General features: G+C 30.2%; 1 protein-coding gene across 1 annotated transcript in view; it reads left to right on the forward strand.

The window, feature by feature from the left end:
* LOC143083625 (protein arginine N-methyltransferase 6-like) overlaps positions 1 to 18,157 on the forward strand; it is a 58,898-nt gene that overhangs the window by 25,218 nt on the left and 15,523 nt on the right. Inside the window, exons 2-8 of the mRNA XM_076259904.1 lie at positions 3,807 to 3,890; positions 7,567 to 7,632; positions 8,186 to 8,295; positions 10,068 to 10,168; positions 12,306 to 12,353; positions 12,835 to 12,903; positions 13,411 to 13,481. Of these exons, the coding sequence (XP_076116019.1) occupies positions 3,807 to 3,890; positions 7,567 to 7,632; positions 8,186 to 8,295; positions 10,068 to 10,168; positions 12,306 to 12,353; positions 12,835 to 12,903; positions 13,411 to 13,481 (549 nt within the window). The remainder of the gene's footprint in view (positions 1 to 3,806; positions 3,891 to 7,566; positions 7,633 to 8,185; positions 8,296 to 10,067; positions 10,169 to 12,305; positions 12,354 to 12,834; positions 12,904 to 13,410; positions 13,482 to 18,157) is intronic.

Raw genomic sequence — 18,157 nt, forward strand, 5'->3', positions numbered from 1 at the left:
TTTTTTTGTTTGGCTTAAAATGATAAATAGGTTTTACTTAATAATTGTTGGCAAAAACATTGCTGCTATTTTTGGATGATTGGACAAAGGCTTACAGTCTGTCTGTTTGTTTGATGGTGGCAGGTATATGGATCCCTGAGATTTCACAGGAAGATTGCACATATATATGTTTGTTGAAGTTGTGTGTCTTATACAATGGAATCTATTAAGTTAGTTTCTCATTTTTCCAGACTTTGGAACTTACAAATGTATTCCTTTTTCAACAAACTTTATGTAAAAGCAACTAATAGACTACAGTTTTACTCCAAGATCCCTAAGACTTTTCAGAAGATTACACACATGTTAAAGTTGTGCAAGTGCTTTTTACCATTTTACAGTCATATTACTCACCGAATTGACTCAAATTTTCATATTTTATTTATAACAATGTAAAACATTTTCCCAAACTATCAAAAGTATAAAACAAAAAATTTAAAGGACATGGTCTCAAAAAGATGTAGCTTCGTTTCGTCTGATTTTTATAGACGCCATCTAATTAAATATTGAGTTGACCTTTTATGACCATATAACATGTTTTCTTTTAAATAACCGTACACGGACAATGCATGCGTTTTTCTATCTCTTTCTACGAGGTTAAATTGGAGTTCACATGAATACAGATTTAATGAGGTCGAATTATTCACTTGCAAGTGAATAATTCATTATCAATGTTTATTAGCTAAAATTTGACAAAATTGAACCATTTTAGCTGATAAAAGCAAATTATTAGTTCACTATTTGACTTTCATTAATGATTGAACAAAAAAAATCATACTTTAGATATCTCGTAGCTAGTGCCCCTTTAAATGTAAGATTTCTGACTTATAAATCTACATACTTTTTCATTCATATTATATTATAAGCATAAGACAATAATATTCAAAGTGTAATAAATTGCAAAGCTTCATTCACGGTTGAAAGAGGAATTAGAAATTGACAAATTTGTTATAATGGTTGCACTAATTGTAAATTCATAAAGAAGGGAGAAAAAACTATTCCAATTCTTGCATAATTATCAAAATTTGTGAGAACCGGAAGATGCCAAATAAAATTCACAGACATAGTTTAATGTATTTAATGCATGCCTATCCCCTGGGTCTATCACATGATTTTTTTTCTACAATAAATTTAATTTAATTAAAGAGTGAGTTAAACAAAATTTATAAATATTAGCTGGTTTGGCATTAAGTGTTAGATATTTTTACCATTGCATATGTTGCATATGTTTTCAATTAGACCAAATTAACCAGTACCTACATTGTATACAACCTATTAAATATCTCAGCTTTTTGCCAAGTTATATTAATAATTGCATCAGATATGTAAGTCATATGGCACATAAGATTAATGTAAATTGAAATAACTGTGTCTTTTCCCCACAAAAAAAAAATGATACATGAGAATTTGAAATTTAGTTTGAAAATTATTGGAGCCAGTTTTATGTTATAAGAGTTGATAACAATTTGAGAATTTTAAAGATAAAGTATAAATAATAACTTCTGGTTCACAGTTCTCTTAGAAAAAATATGAATCAAAAATCAACCTTTCAGGTTTTTGGGTCCACACTAAATTAAATTCTGTTAGTGTTTTATTTTATTAATTAATTTATTATTTACCAAAAGAATAGTCATGTTACTACCATGCAGTTATCTCTATGATAATGAATGTAAAAAAAATTCAGATTAAAGAGAACAGTAACAGGGTTGATCCACCCTCAGTGAGGGATTGTCTTGCTGTGTTGAAGACCCATTGATGGCCTTGGGCTGTTTTCTACTCTTTGGTTGGTTTGTTGTCTCTTAGGCACATTCACCATGATCCATTCTCAACTTTATTTGAGGATTTTGAGATTTTACGACTGCTGTGGTTCTACTGTATACATATATATAATAGCATGCAACCTTATTCCATTTCAAAGACTTTTCCTGTGTCAATTGACCCCTTGAGGAATTATTGCCCTTCAATGACAATTTTACACAATTTGTTTTCTAAAAAAATCTTCTCTGAAATATTTACCCAATTCCAACCAAACTGAAGCTGAATGATCATTAGGGTATATAGAACAAAGTTTGTGTTTTATTTTCTGTTTCATCAAAAAACATAGCCACCATGGCTAAAGATAGAACATCACGAACATAGGGGTAAAATACAGTTTTTGGCTTATATCTCAAAACACTAAAGCAGTTAGAGCAAATCTTATGTGAGGTAAAATTATTCATTAGGTCAAGTTCTATCAGCCATGTAATTTTCAGATGAATTTAACATCCCATTGTTGGGTTGCTGCCACTAGATTGGTTATTTCAAGGAAATTTTACAGTTTTCGGTTATTATCTTGAATATTATTAATGATCAAGATAAACTTTAAACAGCAAAAATGTTCAGCAAAGTTAGATCTACAAATAAGATTAATTTGACCAACACTGTCAATTGACTCCTCAAGGAGTTATTGCCCTTTACAGACAATTTTTCACAATTTGTTCAACTAGTTTGCCTACTGTAGAAAAATCCTCTACTTTAAAACTGCTGAATTAATTTCAGCCAAACTTGTGTTGAACTGGTTTCAGAAAATCTAGTATAAATTTTGTATATCATTTCCTTGTATACCCAAGAAACATAGCCGCAACATATTGGTAATACAATGTATTCAATTTTATGCTTTTGAAGAAAATATGACAGATACAAAGAATATTTATAAGAAATTTTGAAGCCACTCATTTTAATATATTGAAAAGCAAAAATAGTCATTGATGAAAGATTTAGGCAAAAAACTACAGGTGATCGATTCAGGCTCTTGAGAGCCTCTTGTTTCATTTTTTTTCTGTCTCTCTCCAAAATTTTTAGGATTGTAAGTCTAAAAGGTTTTGAACTAATATTTATGTCACATATATAATCATGAGAATTCACTAAAAAGGTGGAAAAAAATCTAAAACCATTACATGTTGTAAACATTTATATATTGAATATTTAGACATTAAAAATTGCATAGTTCATATAACATTATTTCATGTCAAAATACATATTTCATTTTCAAATTGTCAATTTTAACATGTTGTTATATGTATCACATAGAAGGGAGAAAAAACTATTCCAATTCTTGCATAATTATCAGAGGCAGATTAAACCTGAGTTATTTAAACAGATAGACAAATTCCCAGAACACCTGACATATTACATTGTACAAGTTCAAATTGATGTTTGAATTTACAGATAAGGTGAAACTGCCGTAACATGTGATACTAATCACTCTAAAACAAATATTTATATTGTCTTCTTTCATCTCAAAAGATGTGTTTTAACATTGCTATCAATTACCAATTATTTTAGTAATTTGTATATATTTCCTAGCAGAAAATATATAGTTTGGAGGGAGGTGAAAAAGATTTGTTTAAAATTTTATGGACCTTTAATATATATTAATGGATTGGATGTGATTTACTTTAATATTGACGTGTCGACGAGCATGGCGAAACATTAGGTGAAAATTGAGATGTTCAAACAGAGAATTATAGATTTAGATAGATAATTACTGTATCTATTAATGGAACATTGTAATTACAATTATACAATTACAATGTTTTTTTATCATGCAGTTTAGGCATTAATTTTGTGCTCCGAAGTATATATATATATATATATATATAATTCAGATCTATAATACTACATGCAGCCAGTATTGGAATATGTAGATCTTTTTAGAATCTAGAATTTAAGCTTGGGCTTTTGGATGACTTTCAAATGGAGTTATTAGTGTACTTGATTAATTGTTTTAGACCTCGTTTACATTTGGCAATAAAAGAAGAGGATGGATTTGAGACCAATAAAGAGAATAACAGTCAAGATGAAGAATATTTCAAGTAGGTGTTTAAGAAGATTAGCTGCATTTTAATTCCATTTAAATGTTTAATTTAGTATTACAAATTTTTAAATAACGTTGGAGAAATGTCAATTATCATGTACATAATATAGGACAGACAGTATAAGCTGCATTTGTGCATTTAAAGTTATTTTTACTAGTATTTTTTTTTAATTTAAGTTCACCTGGCCCATAGGGCTTTGTGAGCTATTGTCATCTGTCTGTCAGTCTGTTGTCAGACAAATTAAGTTGTCATTGTTCTCACTGACTCATCTCACTGCATGTTTGTCTGTTGTCAGACAATTATAATATGGAACAGTTATTGCACTTTGGAAACATACTCTGTTTTACCTAACACTTTTCATTGTAAGAGTTATCTCCCCAAATACTTTTTTCTTGTGAGGTCATTTTATTGGATCTGTTAACAATTATAACAAAATTATTTCACCAATTTGCTGGTTTTAAAAGTTTTTGAGTGGAAATACCTTCAATTGTTTTCTGAACAATTGATTTTAATTTTGATATAAAGTCTTTCTCTACACAATGCCATTTTATGGTTTCAAAGACAAATAAACAATAGTAAAAAAAAAACAACACTTTTTTACAAATTGTACTGAAATCTGAAGATCGAGCACAATGAACCCCATCAAAAGCGAGGGGTTAACATCATGTGTTCCATAGCAAATAAGTGCCTAATTAACTTAACAAAAATATAATAATCCATTAAGTGTATAATAATTCTGTACAAAAAACAATTGTTTGATGCTAACGTAATTTCTGTATTTTAATGTCATGAATGCTTTCAATCAAAATTAGGCCTGATTAGACTTGATAATAAAAATGTTAAAAAAAATTAACGAAGAACTGTTTTCAAAGAAGATCCAGAGATAATGTGTATTTCATGGTTGAATTTTAGAAGGAAGTGATTACATCTAAAGGGTAATCAAGTTCTTACTATACTCTTGTAATTATTGTGACATTACAGAAACATTCTTTGATGTGTCGTTTGTGAGTCATTTTTATAAGATCTTTCAGAATCTGAAAATGTTTAGTGAAAGTTTGCCTGAAAATCATAAAATTTATTTTAAAGAGATTGGGAAATACTTAATAACTATGTAATCATACCCTACATATTTCAAGGGGCACTACAGCTGCCAGGTATATATAAAAAAATATGAAATATGATTTTTTTTTGTTTTGTTCAATCGTTAATGAAAGTGAAATAGTGGAATAATAATTTGCTTTTAACAGTCCGTTATAATGGTTCAATTTTGTCAAAATAAGCTAAGAAACATTGATGATGAATTATTCACTTGCAAGTGAATAATTTGACCTCATTGAATCCTTATTGTAATTTAAAGGAAAAGAATGTTAACATTGAGAGTGAAACAAAGGTAAATCATTTGATTGACTGATTTGATCCACAAAAAAATCATTCTTATACAGGTAAAAGCGATGATTAATATGGTTTTCTCCACCAATAAAAACTGGCAACCATGAAATAGTCAAGAGATGGCGCTTAAAAGTGGCATGTAAAACAATCAATCGATCAAAATTGTGCAGTTCACACCTGAATGGGAAATTTGGGTAGAATGATTCTGTCAACTGTCGGCCAAAGTAACTTTTACAAAAATTGTCTCCTCTGAAATTACTTGGACATTTAATTTAGAACCCAACTTAGCCATAACCATCATTGGATACCTATTTTGGTAAATGTGTCTTATGATTGACCATAGCTGACATGACCAAAACTAGAACATAGGGGTAAAATATATGTTTTACAAAAATGTTTAACAAGACAAGCTCTGGTAATAATGAGGGGGAAGGCAACAAAAAAAGTTCAACAAGACAATCTCTGATAATTATGAGGGGGAGGGCAACAAAAATCATAGCTAGAGATAAACTGTATATAGAAAATAACCTCTAGCTAAGCAATACAATATCAACATAAAACAAATTTGAGTCATTAATTCAATTCCAGTCTTAAATGTTCCAAGTAGACTGGCCCTTGATGAAGATGCACATAGATTCAGGTGCACAAGCAACACAGGCTCTTTATAGTTAAGACAGAGGGGTGGACCTTTTAGACACATTCAGATGTAAAAATCATTTAGTTTTTACTTAGGGTTTGAATCTTTCAAGGAATGTATGAAACATAGAATAGGTTTGTAAAGGGGGATAAGTGCAATGAGGAATTTAAAATAAAAAAAAGTGATAGATTTGAGTAGAACATTTCGTATACATAACATAGCTAAAAGGTATTGAAATAGCCTTTCAGCATCAATACTTGAAGTAAAAATGCGCACATTTGATGTACAAAAATAGCCCATTACTACCCTCATAAATGTAAGATATGGGTACAAATTTTCTAATGCATCATGGATCATAATGCATATTTCAGGTTCCTGATCAATATAAAGCTTCAAAGCCGAATTGTTTTTTTTTTCAAAAAAAACTAAGAATAATATTGTTGTTTAGAAAATTTCAAAGCAATAAATTTTTATAAAAAAAAAAAAATATATAATGCATTATTTAAAGTTTCAGGAACTAGATTGATTTTAAATTTAAATTTTGAAATTAAATAAATTTTCAATTTCCTGGTTTCCCCCAATAGAATTAAATTTTTAGGAAGGAAAGATATTTTATAAATTGCTTAGTGTATTAACATTCATAATTGAATTTGTTGTAATTATGATATAATGCTGCATTTCTATAAATCCACATTATACCAGAAAGATGTCATACTCTGTTCTTGTAATTGAAATGTTAGAAATTAAAAGTGAAAACATGGTCCCATGGTGCAAAAGTTAATGCATCTTTAATTGGTAATTGGTAGTTGTATTTCTGGTTTAATTGGTGTACTAACTTCAAAAGATTCATTTTCACAAGTTTGAATTTTGGGTTTGTATTAGGTGTAAAAAGGAAAATAATTATTTATTGCAGTTTCTGAAAATCAATAACACATGGATGTTGTTTTACATCATATTTTTTACTAGTACTATTAAACAATAAATTATTATGGTTTTATTATATAAGATATGATTCTAAAATGCATGATCAGTGGTAAATAAAGTGCACATTTTCAAAGTAACTCCTACATCTAAAGATTGAAAAGAGATAAGGTAATGCATCGCTGAGACATCTTAAATTATTAATTATTTTAATCAGTATATGGGTCAATCTATAAAGCCTTCAAATATACTTAAGTATGTTGTACCATTTATCTAGATGTAGCAAAGTTTTTGGCTGAATAAACAACTTTTTGGAGCACAGGGCTACCCTTTAAAAATTCTTTGTTTGAAGTTGCTTTGGGCCACATCAAACAATTTAAATTTTACTTTTTATCCAATTTTTATGATGATAATGATATTAAGTATCCAAAATATCTCGTTGTTTGAGAAGACTGATGGACAAAATTAGCTCAGTGGGGCCTATGAGATGGTTCATTTAAAACAGCTACAAAAAATTATTTACTACTGGTATTCTGCATTGTTTTTCTACTCTCATATATACCGGTAATACATTTCTGTTTCAGCTCACTGAGTCTCTTCCATATTATTCCTATTTTTACCTGATCTTATTTTGACCTTGACAATCACAGCTCATTAAATTTCCTTTTATTAATTATTCATTACAGGTTCCCATCTGTACTCCAATGTTTACCTTAATAATTTCAGAAGTTATGCTGATATATCGATACACGAAGAGATGTTAAGTGACGCTGTACGAACAAATGCCTACAGGTTTGTAGAGATCACACAAGAAGTCTTGTTAATAATTCATTGAAGGTTAAGATTTATTACTACAATCAATCCAGTAATGTCTGCTGTGTGCTTAATTTGCTGTATTATCATGATCTTGTCTCATTTTAATTGCTTTTGTAAATCTACTTAGCGTAATTTGAGTTTGATTAATTAAATAAGAATGGGGTATTGGCATGAGCACGATTTTCTGAATTATAATCTTTGGCTAACTATTTTAAGCTTATGTATACTTTAATATGTGAAATCACCATTATTTTTCAAACTTCCAAAAGGTAGATAGATCCTTGAAAGGAAAAATGGGATGTATATGTTTATAAATGTTCAAATTAGTAGTTACCATTCCATGATGTATTTTATGCAATCCCCCTTTTTTATATGAAAATAATTTACATAATGACTGAGCATGGTTAGGCAAGTTTCTAATTTGATAAACGTTAGAGCTAATTTCCATAATCATAACATAGCTTAAATTTCCATGCTTATCCTGCAGAATCATTTCATTATATCCACTCATCTTTTAGTTACTTTATAGATATGCTATACTGAAGAATTATGAGAAGATACGAGGAAAGATTGTGGCAGATATCGGTGCAGGGACAGGTATTCTCAGTGTGTTTTGTGTACAAGCTGGTGCTAAAAAAGGTTTGTAAAATTGTAAAATTGTACACTATTCCATTTAGTTGCTCTATAAAACCAATACATTCAAACAAATACAAATTGAAAACCAAAGTGAATGATGCACTTGATTACTTAACTTAAGAAATGGGTATTGCATTTATTGTACCTCCTCATATTATGGTTGAGGAAAGTAATAATGATAAACTTCTGTCCTGGTCTTTTTGTAATATTTCTCATCACTGAGAAAGGTCTTTTGGAGTATTTGTCTCATATTTGGTTGCAGATGTGCAGATGACTATGTTAATGTATGTCTGATCTTGAGTACTTTGTTTATCTGCTTACAGTATATATGCAAAAGAACAAGTTTATGCTGTCTATTAGTATATTTTTTTAAAGAAATATTTGATCTTTGTACATAGATGAAAAGACTACACAATACATGTATAACTTAAGATTGAAAAGAAACACTTAAACACTATGTTTTAAATCATGTAGATAGTGTTCACACCATGCATGTTTCAGTGTACAGAAGCAGACACTTCAACAGTACCGATAAATGCAGAAAACTATAGTAAAATACAGTTCTACTATAAAGATCATTCCCTTTAAGCAAAAAACTTGTCTAAGCAGGTCACCTTCATTTCTCAGTTTTAAATAATAACTATGCATTGTGAACATCAATTCAAAGGTCACCTCACTTGTAAGGTTAGTTTCCTTGGACCCAATGGTAACCTTTATATACAGGTTTGACTGTATGTTAAACATGTTAAAGCAGAAAAAATAGTTAACGGAATATTCTAATATGACATGCTTCTTTCGCTTTGTAAACAACACCTTGTGAAAATTCTCGATATATCTATACTTAGCGCAGACTCAGAAATATACATAATAATGGATGTAATAATATACATCCCACGTAAATCCACATGTATTTGAACCTATTTGCAAACACATTGCCGATTTTATTGTATTAGAAATTGTAATAAAACAAAAGACAAAAGAAATTTTATTCTTATTCGGATGCATAATAAAAAGAATTAATATACTACAAGCTGTGTTTATCCTAAATATAGTTTCCATTCTCAATTTTAACACAGGTATATTTTGTGCAATGTCAATTTCATCATGAAACACTTTCTCCAAAATCAGGTGTTCATTAAGGGATGAAAATTATCTTGATTTTTATGTTACGATTTTAAAAGCTAGCAATATACTAATTTAAGTTGCAGCATAAAAACAATATTATTTTTTTTTGTAACCAACGAAGTTCGTATAATATTGTATTAAAATGGAATTCTGAGGTAGGTTTTGTTTTGTTTTGTTTTCTATTCTATTCTATTCTATTGCATTATTTGCATATTAATTGATTTCAGCGAGTCAACATGGCAGCTCCTTCGTTACGAAATGTCAATTTTGGTTTTGAAGGTTGCTTACGAGAAAACATGTAAATTAAAAATCGCAAATATTGGGTTTGAGAATTAAACATATTTTTTCTAGCGGTTATTAACGAAATAATCAATGCAAGCTAAAGATTTATGAGAATATTTGAGCTTTTTTCTAACCAGGAGTAAAAAAGAACAGCTACACACACGGCATACCCATCCTCGCTTCAGTATTCAGAATGAACTTTAATATTTGTCCTATTAGAATCGAAATAATTCATGGAAGGCATAGATTTGTTGCTAACGCTCAGGATAAAATTCAAATATCACGGCCCAGGCCATGTGTAAATTTCCAACAAATCTATGGCTTCCATGAATTATTTCTCAAGTATAACGCATATATATTTTTTGCAGTTTTTGCAATAGAAGCCAGCAGCATGGCAGAACAAACAGAATCAATAGTAAAAGAAAATAAGTTATCTAATAGAATAACAGTAATCAACAAAAAGGCAGAGGTAGGTTCTCAATACAGCTTAGTATTACTTCTATAACCAGACACCACCTCTACAAAAATGGAATAATAAATCTGAAATTCTCTGATAATTTTTAATGTAGACCATGAAGACTAAATGTAAAAGCTACAAGTAGGAAACACCATATTTACAAAAACTAAATTTGTACAGAATAATCCAAGAGATTTAAAACTGGTGGTTATAGTCCCTTCTTACAGCAAACACGTTCTCCATGTTTAAGTGAATAACCAGTCTCAACTTCTCCCTATCAAGGAGAACAAACATACTAAACCTCAGAAGCAAGAGAAATAGCTATAGAGAAGCCTTTGCCCATATTTATAGGGAATAACCACACTCAACTCCGCTTCTTCAATGGTGTACCAGTACTTGCCTTGTTCCTACCATGATTAATAACTCATTTGTCGAGACAGAAAAAAATGACACATTAGAAAGCTATAAACAAACTTGTTTACAAGCCCAAGTTTTTTTAAAAAGACTTATAAAAGATTCTTTATTTTGAAAAGATATCATACATTTGATAATGCCTTGTTCATCTTTCATATCATGCAGCATCTGACTGCTGTAGCCTTGATCTATTAAAGGTTGATACTCCGTTTCTCGAGGTTGATACTTCCTTTCTTGAGTTTATTCCATGTTAATAATATAAATCTAAAATGTATTTAGCATGTTTAAGAAATAATATCTGAATAGATAATAATTAGTTACGATAATCAAAGTGATATATGTAATTAAGGTATTATAAAATCTGAACAATATTTTCCGACTAATATTTATACATGTTATCACAAAGATGACAAATTTATCAGAAGATAATTACGTCCATTTCCATTGATTATTAGTATAATTTATGTCAACGACCACATTAGCAGTACACCAATTATTCTCCAATGATTATGTATGGATTTAGGAATATTTTTGAGTTTCTTTCGGATAAATAATCCTATTTTGTTTAAAATTATCAAAAAATCATTTTGGCTGGACTTGGAATTGATTAATTAATGTTATTCTCCTTAGTCCCGTTTGAAGGTTTAAACAAATATGGAAAATTTGAAAATAATATTTGTTTAGGTGAAATGAATCAAATAAATGAAGAAAAAATCAATGTTAATTGTTTTCCATGTAAATTGAACAAATTGCATAAATCTAACCCTCATTTCACAGACAAGTACTAAAGTGCCATTATTAAATTTCATATTTGCTTTCTATTTGATCTGGGTTTTTTAGAGCTGGCCTGTAATAGGGAATAGTGCTTAAATGTTAAATTTGATGTTGAAACTGAAGGGCTCAGAAAATTAGATACAATGTATATTGATAAACAAGTACAGGAAGTAGTTCATCATGTTCATTGTACAAAAATGTTGTATTTGAAAGCTTTTCTTTTTGATTTTTTTTTTTAATAATTAAACTTTTCTTATCAAAAAGAGTGTGCATTTAGTTTAAATTTACCTTGAGACATATCTATTAGTTTTAATGGAGGTTATAACCAGCATAATAAATATGTCTATGTTTTTCCACAATGGTGTCAAAAGAAAACTTTTTTTTTTAATTTTTGACACATTTTTCTCAAAGTACTGACTGATCAGAATGACTTAATATTTAGTCAGCAGATTGGTAGTGATGAGTTGTAAGGTGAACGCACCTTTCAGATCGGTCTGCTAACTACTTCCTGTTTTCCCATATTGGGAATTATGGGTAAGGATATGCTTAGCACAATAATGCATAAGGGTAGTAAAACCCTTAACAGTCAGGCATCAAACAGTCTTATTGACTATTGATAGCGTCAAATTGTTTTATATTTTATAATGATTTGTCCAAATATCCTTATTGTGATTGGTCAGAGGTCTTTAATAATTTTAAAATGTTAATGTTATTTTTCAAAGAATTTATAACGGGATTCATCAAAACTAGTCAATTTTTTTTATTGTCATTAAGAAAGTGTACATTTTATCGTCATCCACTAAAAATAATTGTTAAGTACACATCATTTTGCAATTTTATTTATCATTATTCGTCATGAAACTACCCACAGTATAACCCTCATGCATACAACTTCTTGTTTTTTATTTGTTTTGATAACCAATTGTATCAACATTTTTCACTGAAAATTTTCTTTTAACAGGATGTGGCCTATCCAGAAAAGTTAGATGCTATTGTCAGTGAATGGATGGTGAGTTATAGTGACAATAATGGGACAAAGGTCAATTCACTATTTTAATATGTTGCCATATATTGTATGATAATCAGGTTTCCACTGGTTGGGGGAAAAAAATACATTTATACTGATGAAAAAAAATAAATGAACCATTTCAAAAATAGTGCTGCATTGTGGGAAGGTCACACTCACTGTTTTCAGGGATTCACATTGTTCAATTTGTCTTATACAGGAATCCTTACACTGTGTAATTTACGGTAATTAAAAAGGACAGAAGTTTGATTATAAATTTGTGGGGCGAAAAAGCATATCTCTCAATAATTTTGCCTATTACAATATTTTTTAATAAACAAGTATATGATGAAGAAATGCAACTTTTCAATTATAAACATCAGATGATTAAAATATTGCTTAATTTTTGTCACATACACCCTTAGAAGAACATCTAAATCAATATTGGATGTATATATATTTATTTTATATATGTATATTGCAGGGTTACTGCTTGTTGTACGAGTCTATGTTGCAATCAGTTATTGATACTAGAGATAAATGGTTGAAAAAGGTATGTACATCTACTTGTTAGAGCTCATCCTGAACATGCATGAAATAATTGCCACTGGACGTTAAGCAACTAACAATTAATTCATGATAGAACTGGGACTATTTGTCTATTGATCATGATGAACTCAGATTACTGCAGTAAGCATGAATAATTTCTAGTGTAAAAGAAAAAAAAAGGTATGGGGAAAAATTTGTTTGGTCGCATTGGCCAAGCATTGATGCGACCAAGCTTAAAAAAAATTAGAGAGTGTGGAGATTTATTTTTTTATTAGATTGGTTTACAACTCTCTTGTTATGTCTGTTAATTTGTAATTAAATATAGAACATTTCTGTAATATTGATCGAGTTATTGATAAACATTTTATAAAATATTGAAAATATCTTTTTCAATAAATTTTAAAAAAACAATGGTACAATGTAAAATGATTAAATGTCAAACAAGAGTAGCAAAGTACATACTTACAGATAGGAAATGGAGAATTCTATATTATTCATATTTATTTTGTAGGAAGGATTAATGTTTCCTGCAACTGCGACCCTGTACATAGCTGCATATAATGATGAAGAATATGACGCAAGGTAAATTCTACAGGTAAAAACTGTATGTAAGATAATAAAATGTATATCCTCAAACAAAAACAACTACCATTGATATAATTACACTTTTAATTTAAACCTTTCCTCCATTATGATGCCTTTTGATGCCACCCTCTTTACTCCATATTGAGGCCTTTGTATTACCTCTGTTGAAACGCTTTGACTACGAAATGTCTGCATCAGACTTAATAAAATTTGTATCCAATATGAAAAGGATATTCTTAAGAATATCTGCCTTAAATCTTGCCGCGATATAGCCTTTTTGTGCTAATGCGGCGTAAAGCAACCAACAATCAATCAATCTGCCTTAAATTTATTTGATGATTTATTTTTTTTCACAATGCATTAATACTTTAAAGCTTATTTTCAGCATTTTTTTGGAAAAATCCTATGCAAATCAAGACTACAAAACAAATGTCCAATGAGGAAAGAGTTAAAGACCTTGAGATATCTTTCTTGACATTTTTAGATTCAGTGCCCATTAGTTGTTGGCCAGAACTATCATTTATTAGCATTAAAAATCCATACACACCAGACCTTGTAATTGTAAATGATACCATTAGACTAGTATTAAATTTAGTTAGTTTCCTAGTTTTTGGGATACGATTGCTTTTAAGCAATCTGTAGACTTTTACCGTTGACTCAGGGCTCATTCCCTCACGTCAACCGTTTTATTCTAAACATTCAGCAACATCTCAGATTCTTATGATTGTCTTGCTTTAAAAGGTAAAAACAAGCAAAAGGATTGAACATAAACAACTTTCCTGTAATGGTCTTCTCATAATCTTCATGTTTGATTTTTTCCTTGACTTATATGCGTGTTTTTAACAACACGGAAAATCAGAATTAAGCAGTATTTATATTAAGTGTTTTTATAAATTTAGAAACACGTCAGAGGGAATTCCCCAGTTTAGATAAATGCGAGAGTTCTTTGAATTCCGATAATTCTATTTCTGTCATATAAGAACTGAAGTGGAGTTTTCTATATTTTACCGTTATGAAACTGATACTGTACTCTCATAAAGAAATTGAGACTCATTCATCATATCATAAATTAAATAAACGTTCTTGTTCCAAATCGCAAGTCGCGGGTTTGTTTATGTATTAATGCGCATGCGTATAGTTTTCTTGATTTCAAGGGGTATCAGATTGAGTGGTTGTTCTGGATTCCCCACTTATTAATTAATTTGAAACTCATTGGATTTATTCTATGTCTGCCTGCTATTGAGGGTTTAACAATGTTGTTGCATAATTTAAAATCATATGCATCATTTAAATTAAAATCAATGAAGTTTTATCTATAACACCCCTTTAGCCGAAATGGAGTCTTCCATGTTATCGTTTCGAGTTGTCTCCCTTTCAGGAGTATTTCCCGTCAAAATCGTCAAGAAAAAATTAACTCGTTAGATGTCGATAAACGTCGTATTATATTAAGAACGATCACAATTTAAACAGAGGAGTGTGTACGGAAGGATTCATGCCCACTGACCCAAAGGAAATTAATAATCAAAGATTTAGAAATGGGGTTCCTCCTAGAATTAACGGTGATAAGATACGAAGTGAATAGTCCGAGATTACTGGGTACAAGTCAAATCGGCACCTGGTCAAATCGGCACCCGTAGAAAAAATCAAATCGGCACCTATTTAAAAGTCAATTCGGCATCCAATATTATTTGATATAATGTACGGGACTGGGAAATGGGGTTCCTCCTAGAATTAACGGTGATAAGATACGAAGTGAATATAGTCCCGAGATTATTGGGTAAAAGTCAAATCGGCACCCATAGAAAAAGTCAAATCGGCACCTGGTTAAATCGGCATCTAGTCAAATCGTGCTATATATTTAAAATTCAATTCGGCATCCAATAATACTTGATATAATATATGGGACTGGGACTGTTTAAGTTTGTAATTTAAGTATACTAGCATAAAAGTCCCCCAGGTCCCAGCTTGTCTGGCAAATCAGCCGTCGGACATCAGAGTAATCTCGAACTATGAAGTGAAATACCTTCTCTCTCTCTCTCAGTGACTGCTGTGGAAATTAAACTTGGAATTGATAGCACACAAATAAAACACAATAAGTACATTAATATTGCTCGTACACTTGTATCCGGGATTAGCTATTTTTAAAGTTGAGTGACTATTCAGATTTATATTACCTTTGCATGTTCAGGTGAATTAGTTTTGAAAATAATACTATCCAGCTGTACCATGCAGGCCTTGCGGTCATAAAACTTTCGAGTCATTTTTTTTGTACTCATACTCGAAAATCAACCAATGAAATTGCTTGATTTCTTGTTTCGAGCATGATTTTTGTGCTCCAAGCACTGAGCAAAGTTTTATGCCTTCAAGGCCATAGTCCAAATAATTATGACGTCTTGGAAGGCTATTATAATTTTTTTCTTTGAACGAAAAAAAAATATAATAGCCTTTCAAGACGTCATAATTATTTGGACTATCAAGGCAAGGGCTGCCAAAAATGCGTGAGACTCACGCATGTTCATGCTTTTTTGCAGCAGTATCCTTGGATCATTTTTTTCTTCTTTGATCTTTTCTATTTTGGCCAAATCTCACGAATTTGCTTGATGAAAAGTTGTCAGAACTGCTATACATGTGTCAATGAAAACTATATGGCAATCGTATCCCTCAGAGCATTCTGCTCTTTGATTATAACCCTGCTCGACAGAGTTGGGTGAATACACTAAGTTTAAGATTTTATTTATGAAGTAACTACCTAAAAACTTATTATCAGTATGTATTAAAGGGAAATTCCGCGATTTTTTACTTATCATCGAATTATGTTCATCTTAACATAAAAAACACATTTGCAAAGTTTTAAATTTATATTCCTTCTAATAACGGAGAAAATCAAGTATTTGTAACTTTTTTGGTTGAATTCTCGAGTGGGTCGTGGCGTATTAGCCCGATTTATTGAATTCTGGGAAAAAATAAAATCTGTTTAACTCTTATAGCTTATCGACAATATACGTAATTAAAAGCGCACAGCTGACGAATGGTCGAAGTTATGAACGAAAATGAATATGCATATACCGTTTTGTATTGATTGAATTAAACTCCTATAAAATTATCTCTAGTAAATGTTTTTGAATAAATTTAATTAATTATTGTTGAGATTTTTTTCATAAAATATTTATTGAACATTTTTACTGATATTGAACTGAAAATATTTCAGTTCTATTTACCGTTATTGTTTTGTTAATCATTTCAATGCAACTAATGTGTGAGCAGAGTGTGTATATCATTTTGTAAAGGTCACTGTATATTTCTCGGCTTGAGGTCAATTCGTTTACCTTGTAGCTATTTAGCCGCAGGTGTGAGTTCAATCGTACACAGGTATAAATGTTGTTATTTGGAAAGGATAAACAGAAAGGATTAGAAAGAGTATGCTGTCACGATGTTAATACACTAAGATTTAATACACGATGAGAATAAAGATACAATAATTAAATTGTGTAAATGAATTGAAAATAAAATTCAGATTCGTAATTCCGAAAGTGTATAAAAATAAAAGGAAACAATTTTTGATTACTTTCTTAGCGGCAATTGGCGTAAAGATTCAAATATGAAGCAAAAAATAGTAGTTTTAATCTTTTATAAAAACTAAATGCAATATTACCCAATTTGATATACCATTGTACATCTGTTTGATATCATTGACTTTACCGGAATTTCTTAACTTGTATTCAAATCTGGCTGTGTTTAAATGCTAATAAAACTATTGCAATTTTAAAGTTTTTAATTGACAAAAAAATACAACATACAACATGCATGATTTTTTTTTAGTTTCTTTTTAACATTTTATTCTTACATAATTAAATTCATTTGACAATCATTTACACGAACTTTTTGTGAAAAGAATATCAATTATCTAAGCTAAGGCATTATTTCTTTTGAGGATTTTTGAGGATTTTTTTTAAAATTCTATGATAATATTTGTGCAATGTTGAACATGATAGCCGTCATTAATCCAAATAAGTGATACAGTAGTTGTAATAAAAGTTATATTTTAGTCATGCATAACTGATATTGACGAATTTATAATAGTTCGTCCATACATCGTTGTTCTTGAAACAATCATTATTAGTATACATGTAAGTTTCCTGACGTATAAGAGCCATTGAGGATGAGCTCCAGAGAAATCAGACTAGTGGCATTTCGTTCGTTTGTTTGTTGGGAAAGGAGAGGAAATGCAACCGCTTGTACAGATAAACGACAGAATTACCATACAAGCATTTATAGTCAACACAATCAGAAAGAGTTCCCATCGTTAGACGGGGAATATGAAGGCTTCCAAGAATGAACAAGTGACATGTCTAACTCTGAACAGTTAGAATTTTACAGACTATCGACATCGACCGCTTGTTCTTAATATTTGAAACTGTATGCATATATATACGTATACGTTTATGATATATATAGTGATGAGTTCTTGCGTCTGACAAAAACTAAATTCCTTCATGGTTATATCTTGCCATACGTTTATATTGGTTTGTAAGGTGATTACTCACAATCGTTATTTGAAAATCCTGTTTGTGAGATGTAGATTCATTTCAATACAGAAATTTCGTCTATATATTTCACAAGTGTATAACACGGAGAAGCTCTGAAGGTCCATTACTCCCATTTTGTTTGGGTGT

This window comes from Mytilus galloprovincialis, chromosome 1, assembly GCF_965363235.1.
Source record: "Mytilus galloprovincialis chromosome 1, xbMytGall1.hap1.1, whole genome shotgun sequence".
NCBI lineage: Eukaryota > Metazoa > Mollusca > Bivalvia > Mytilida > Mytilidae > Mytilus > Mytilus galloprovincialis.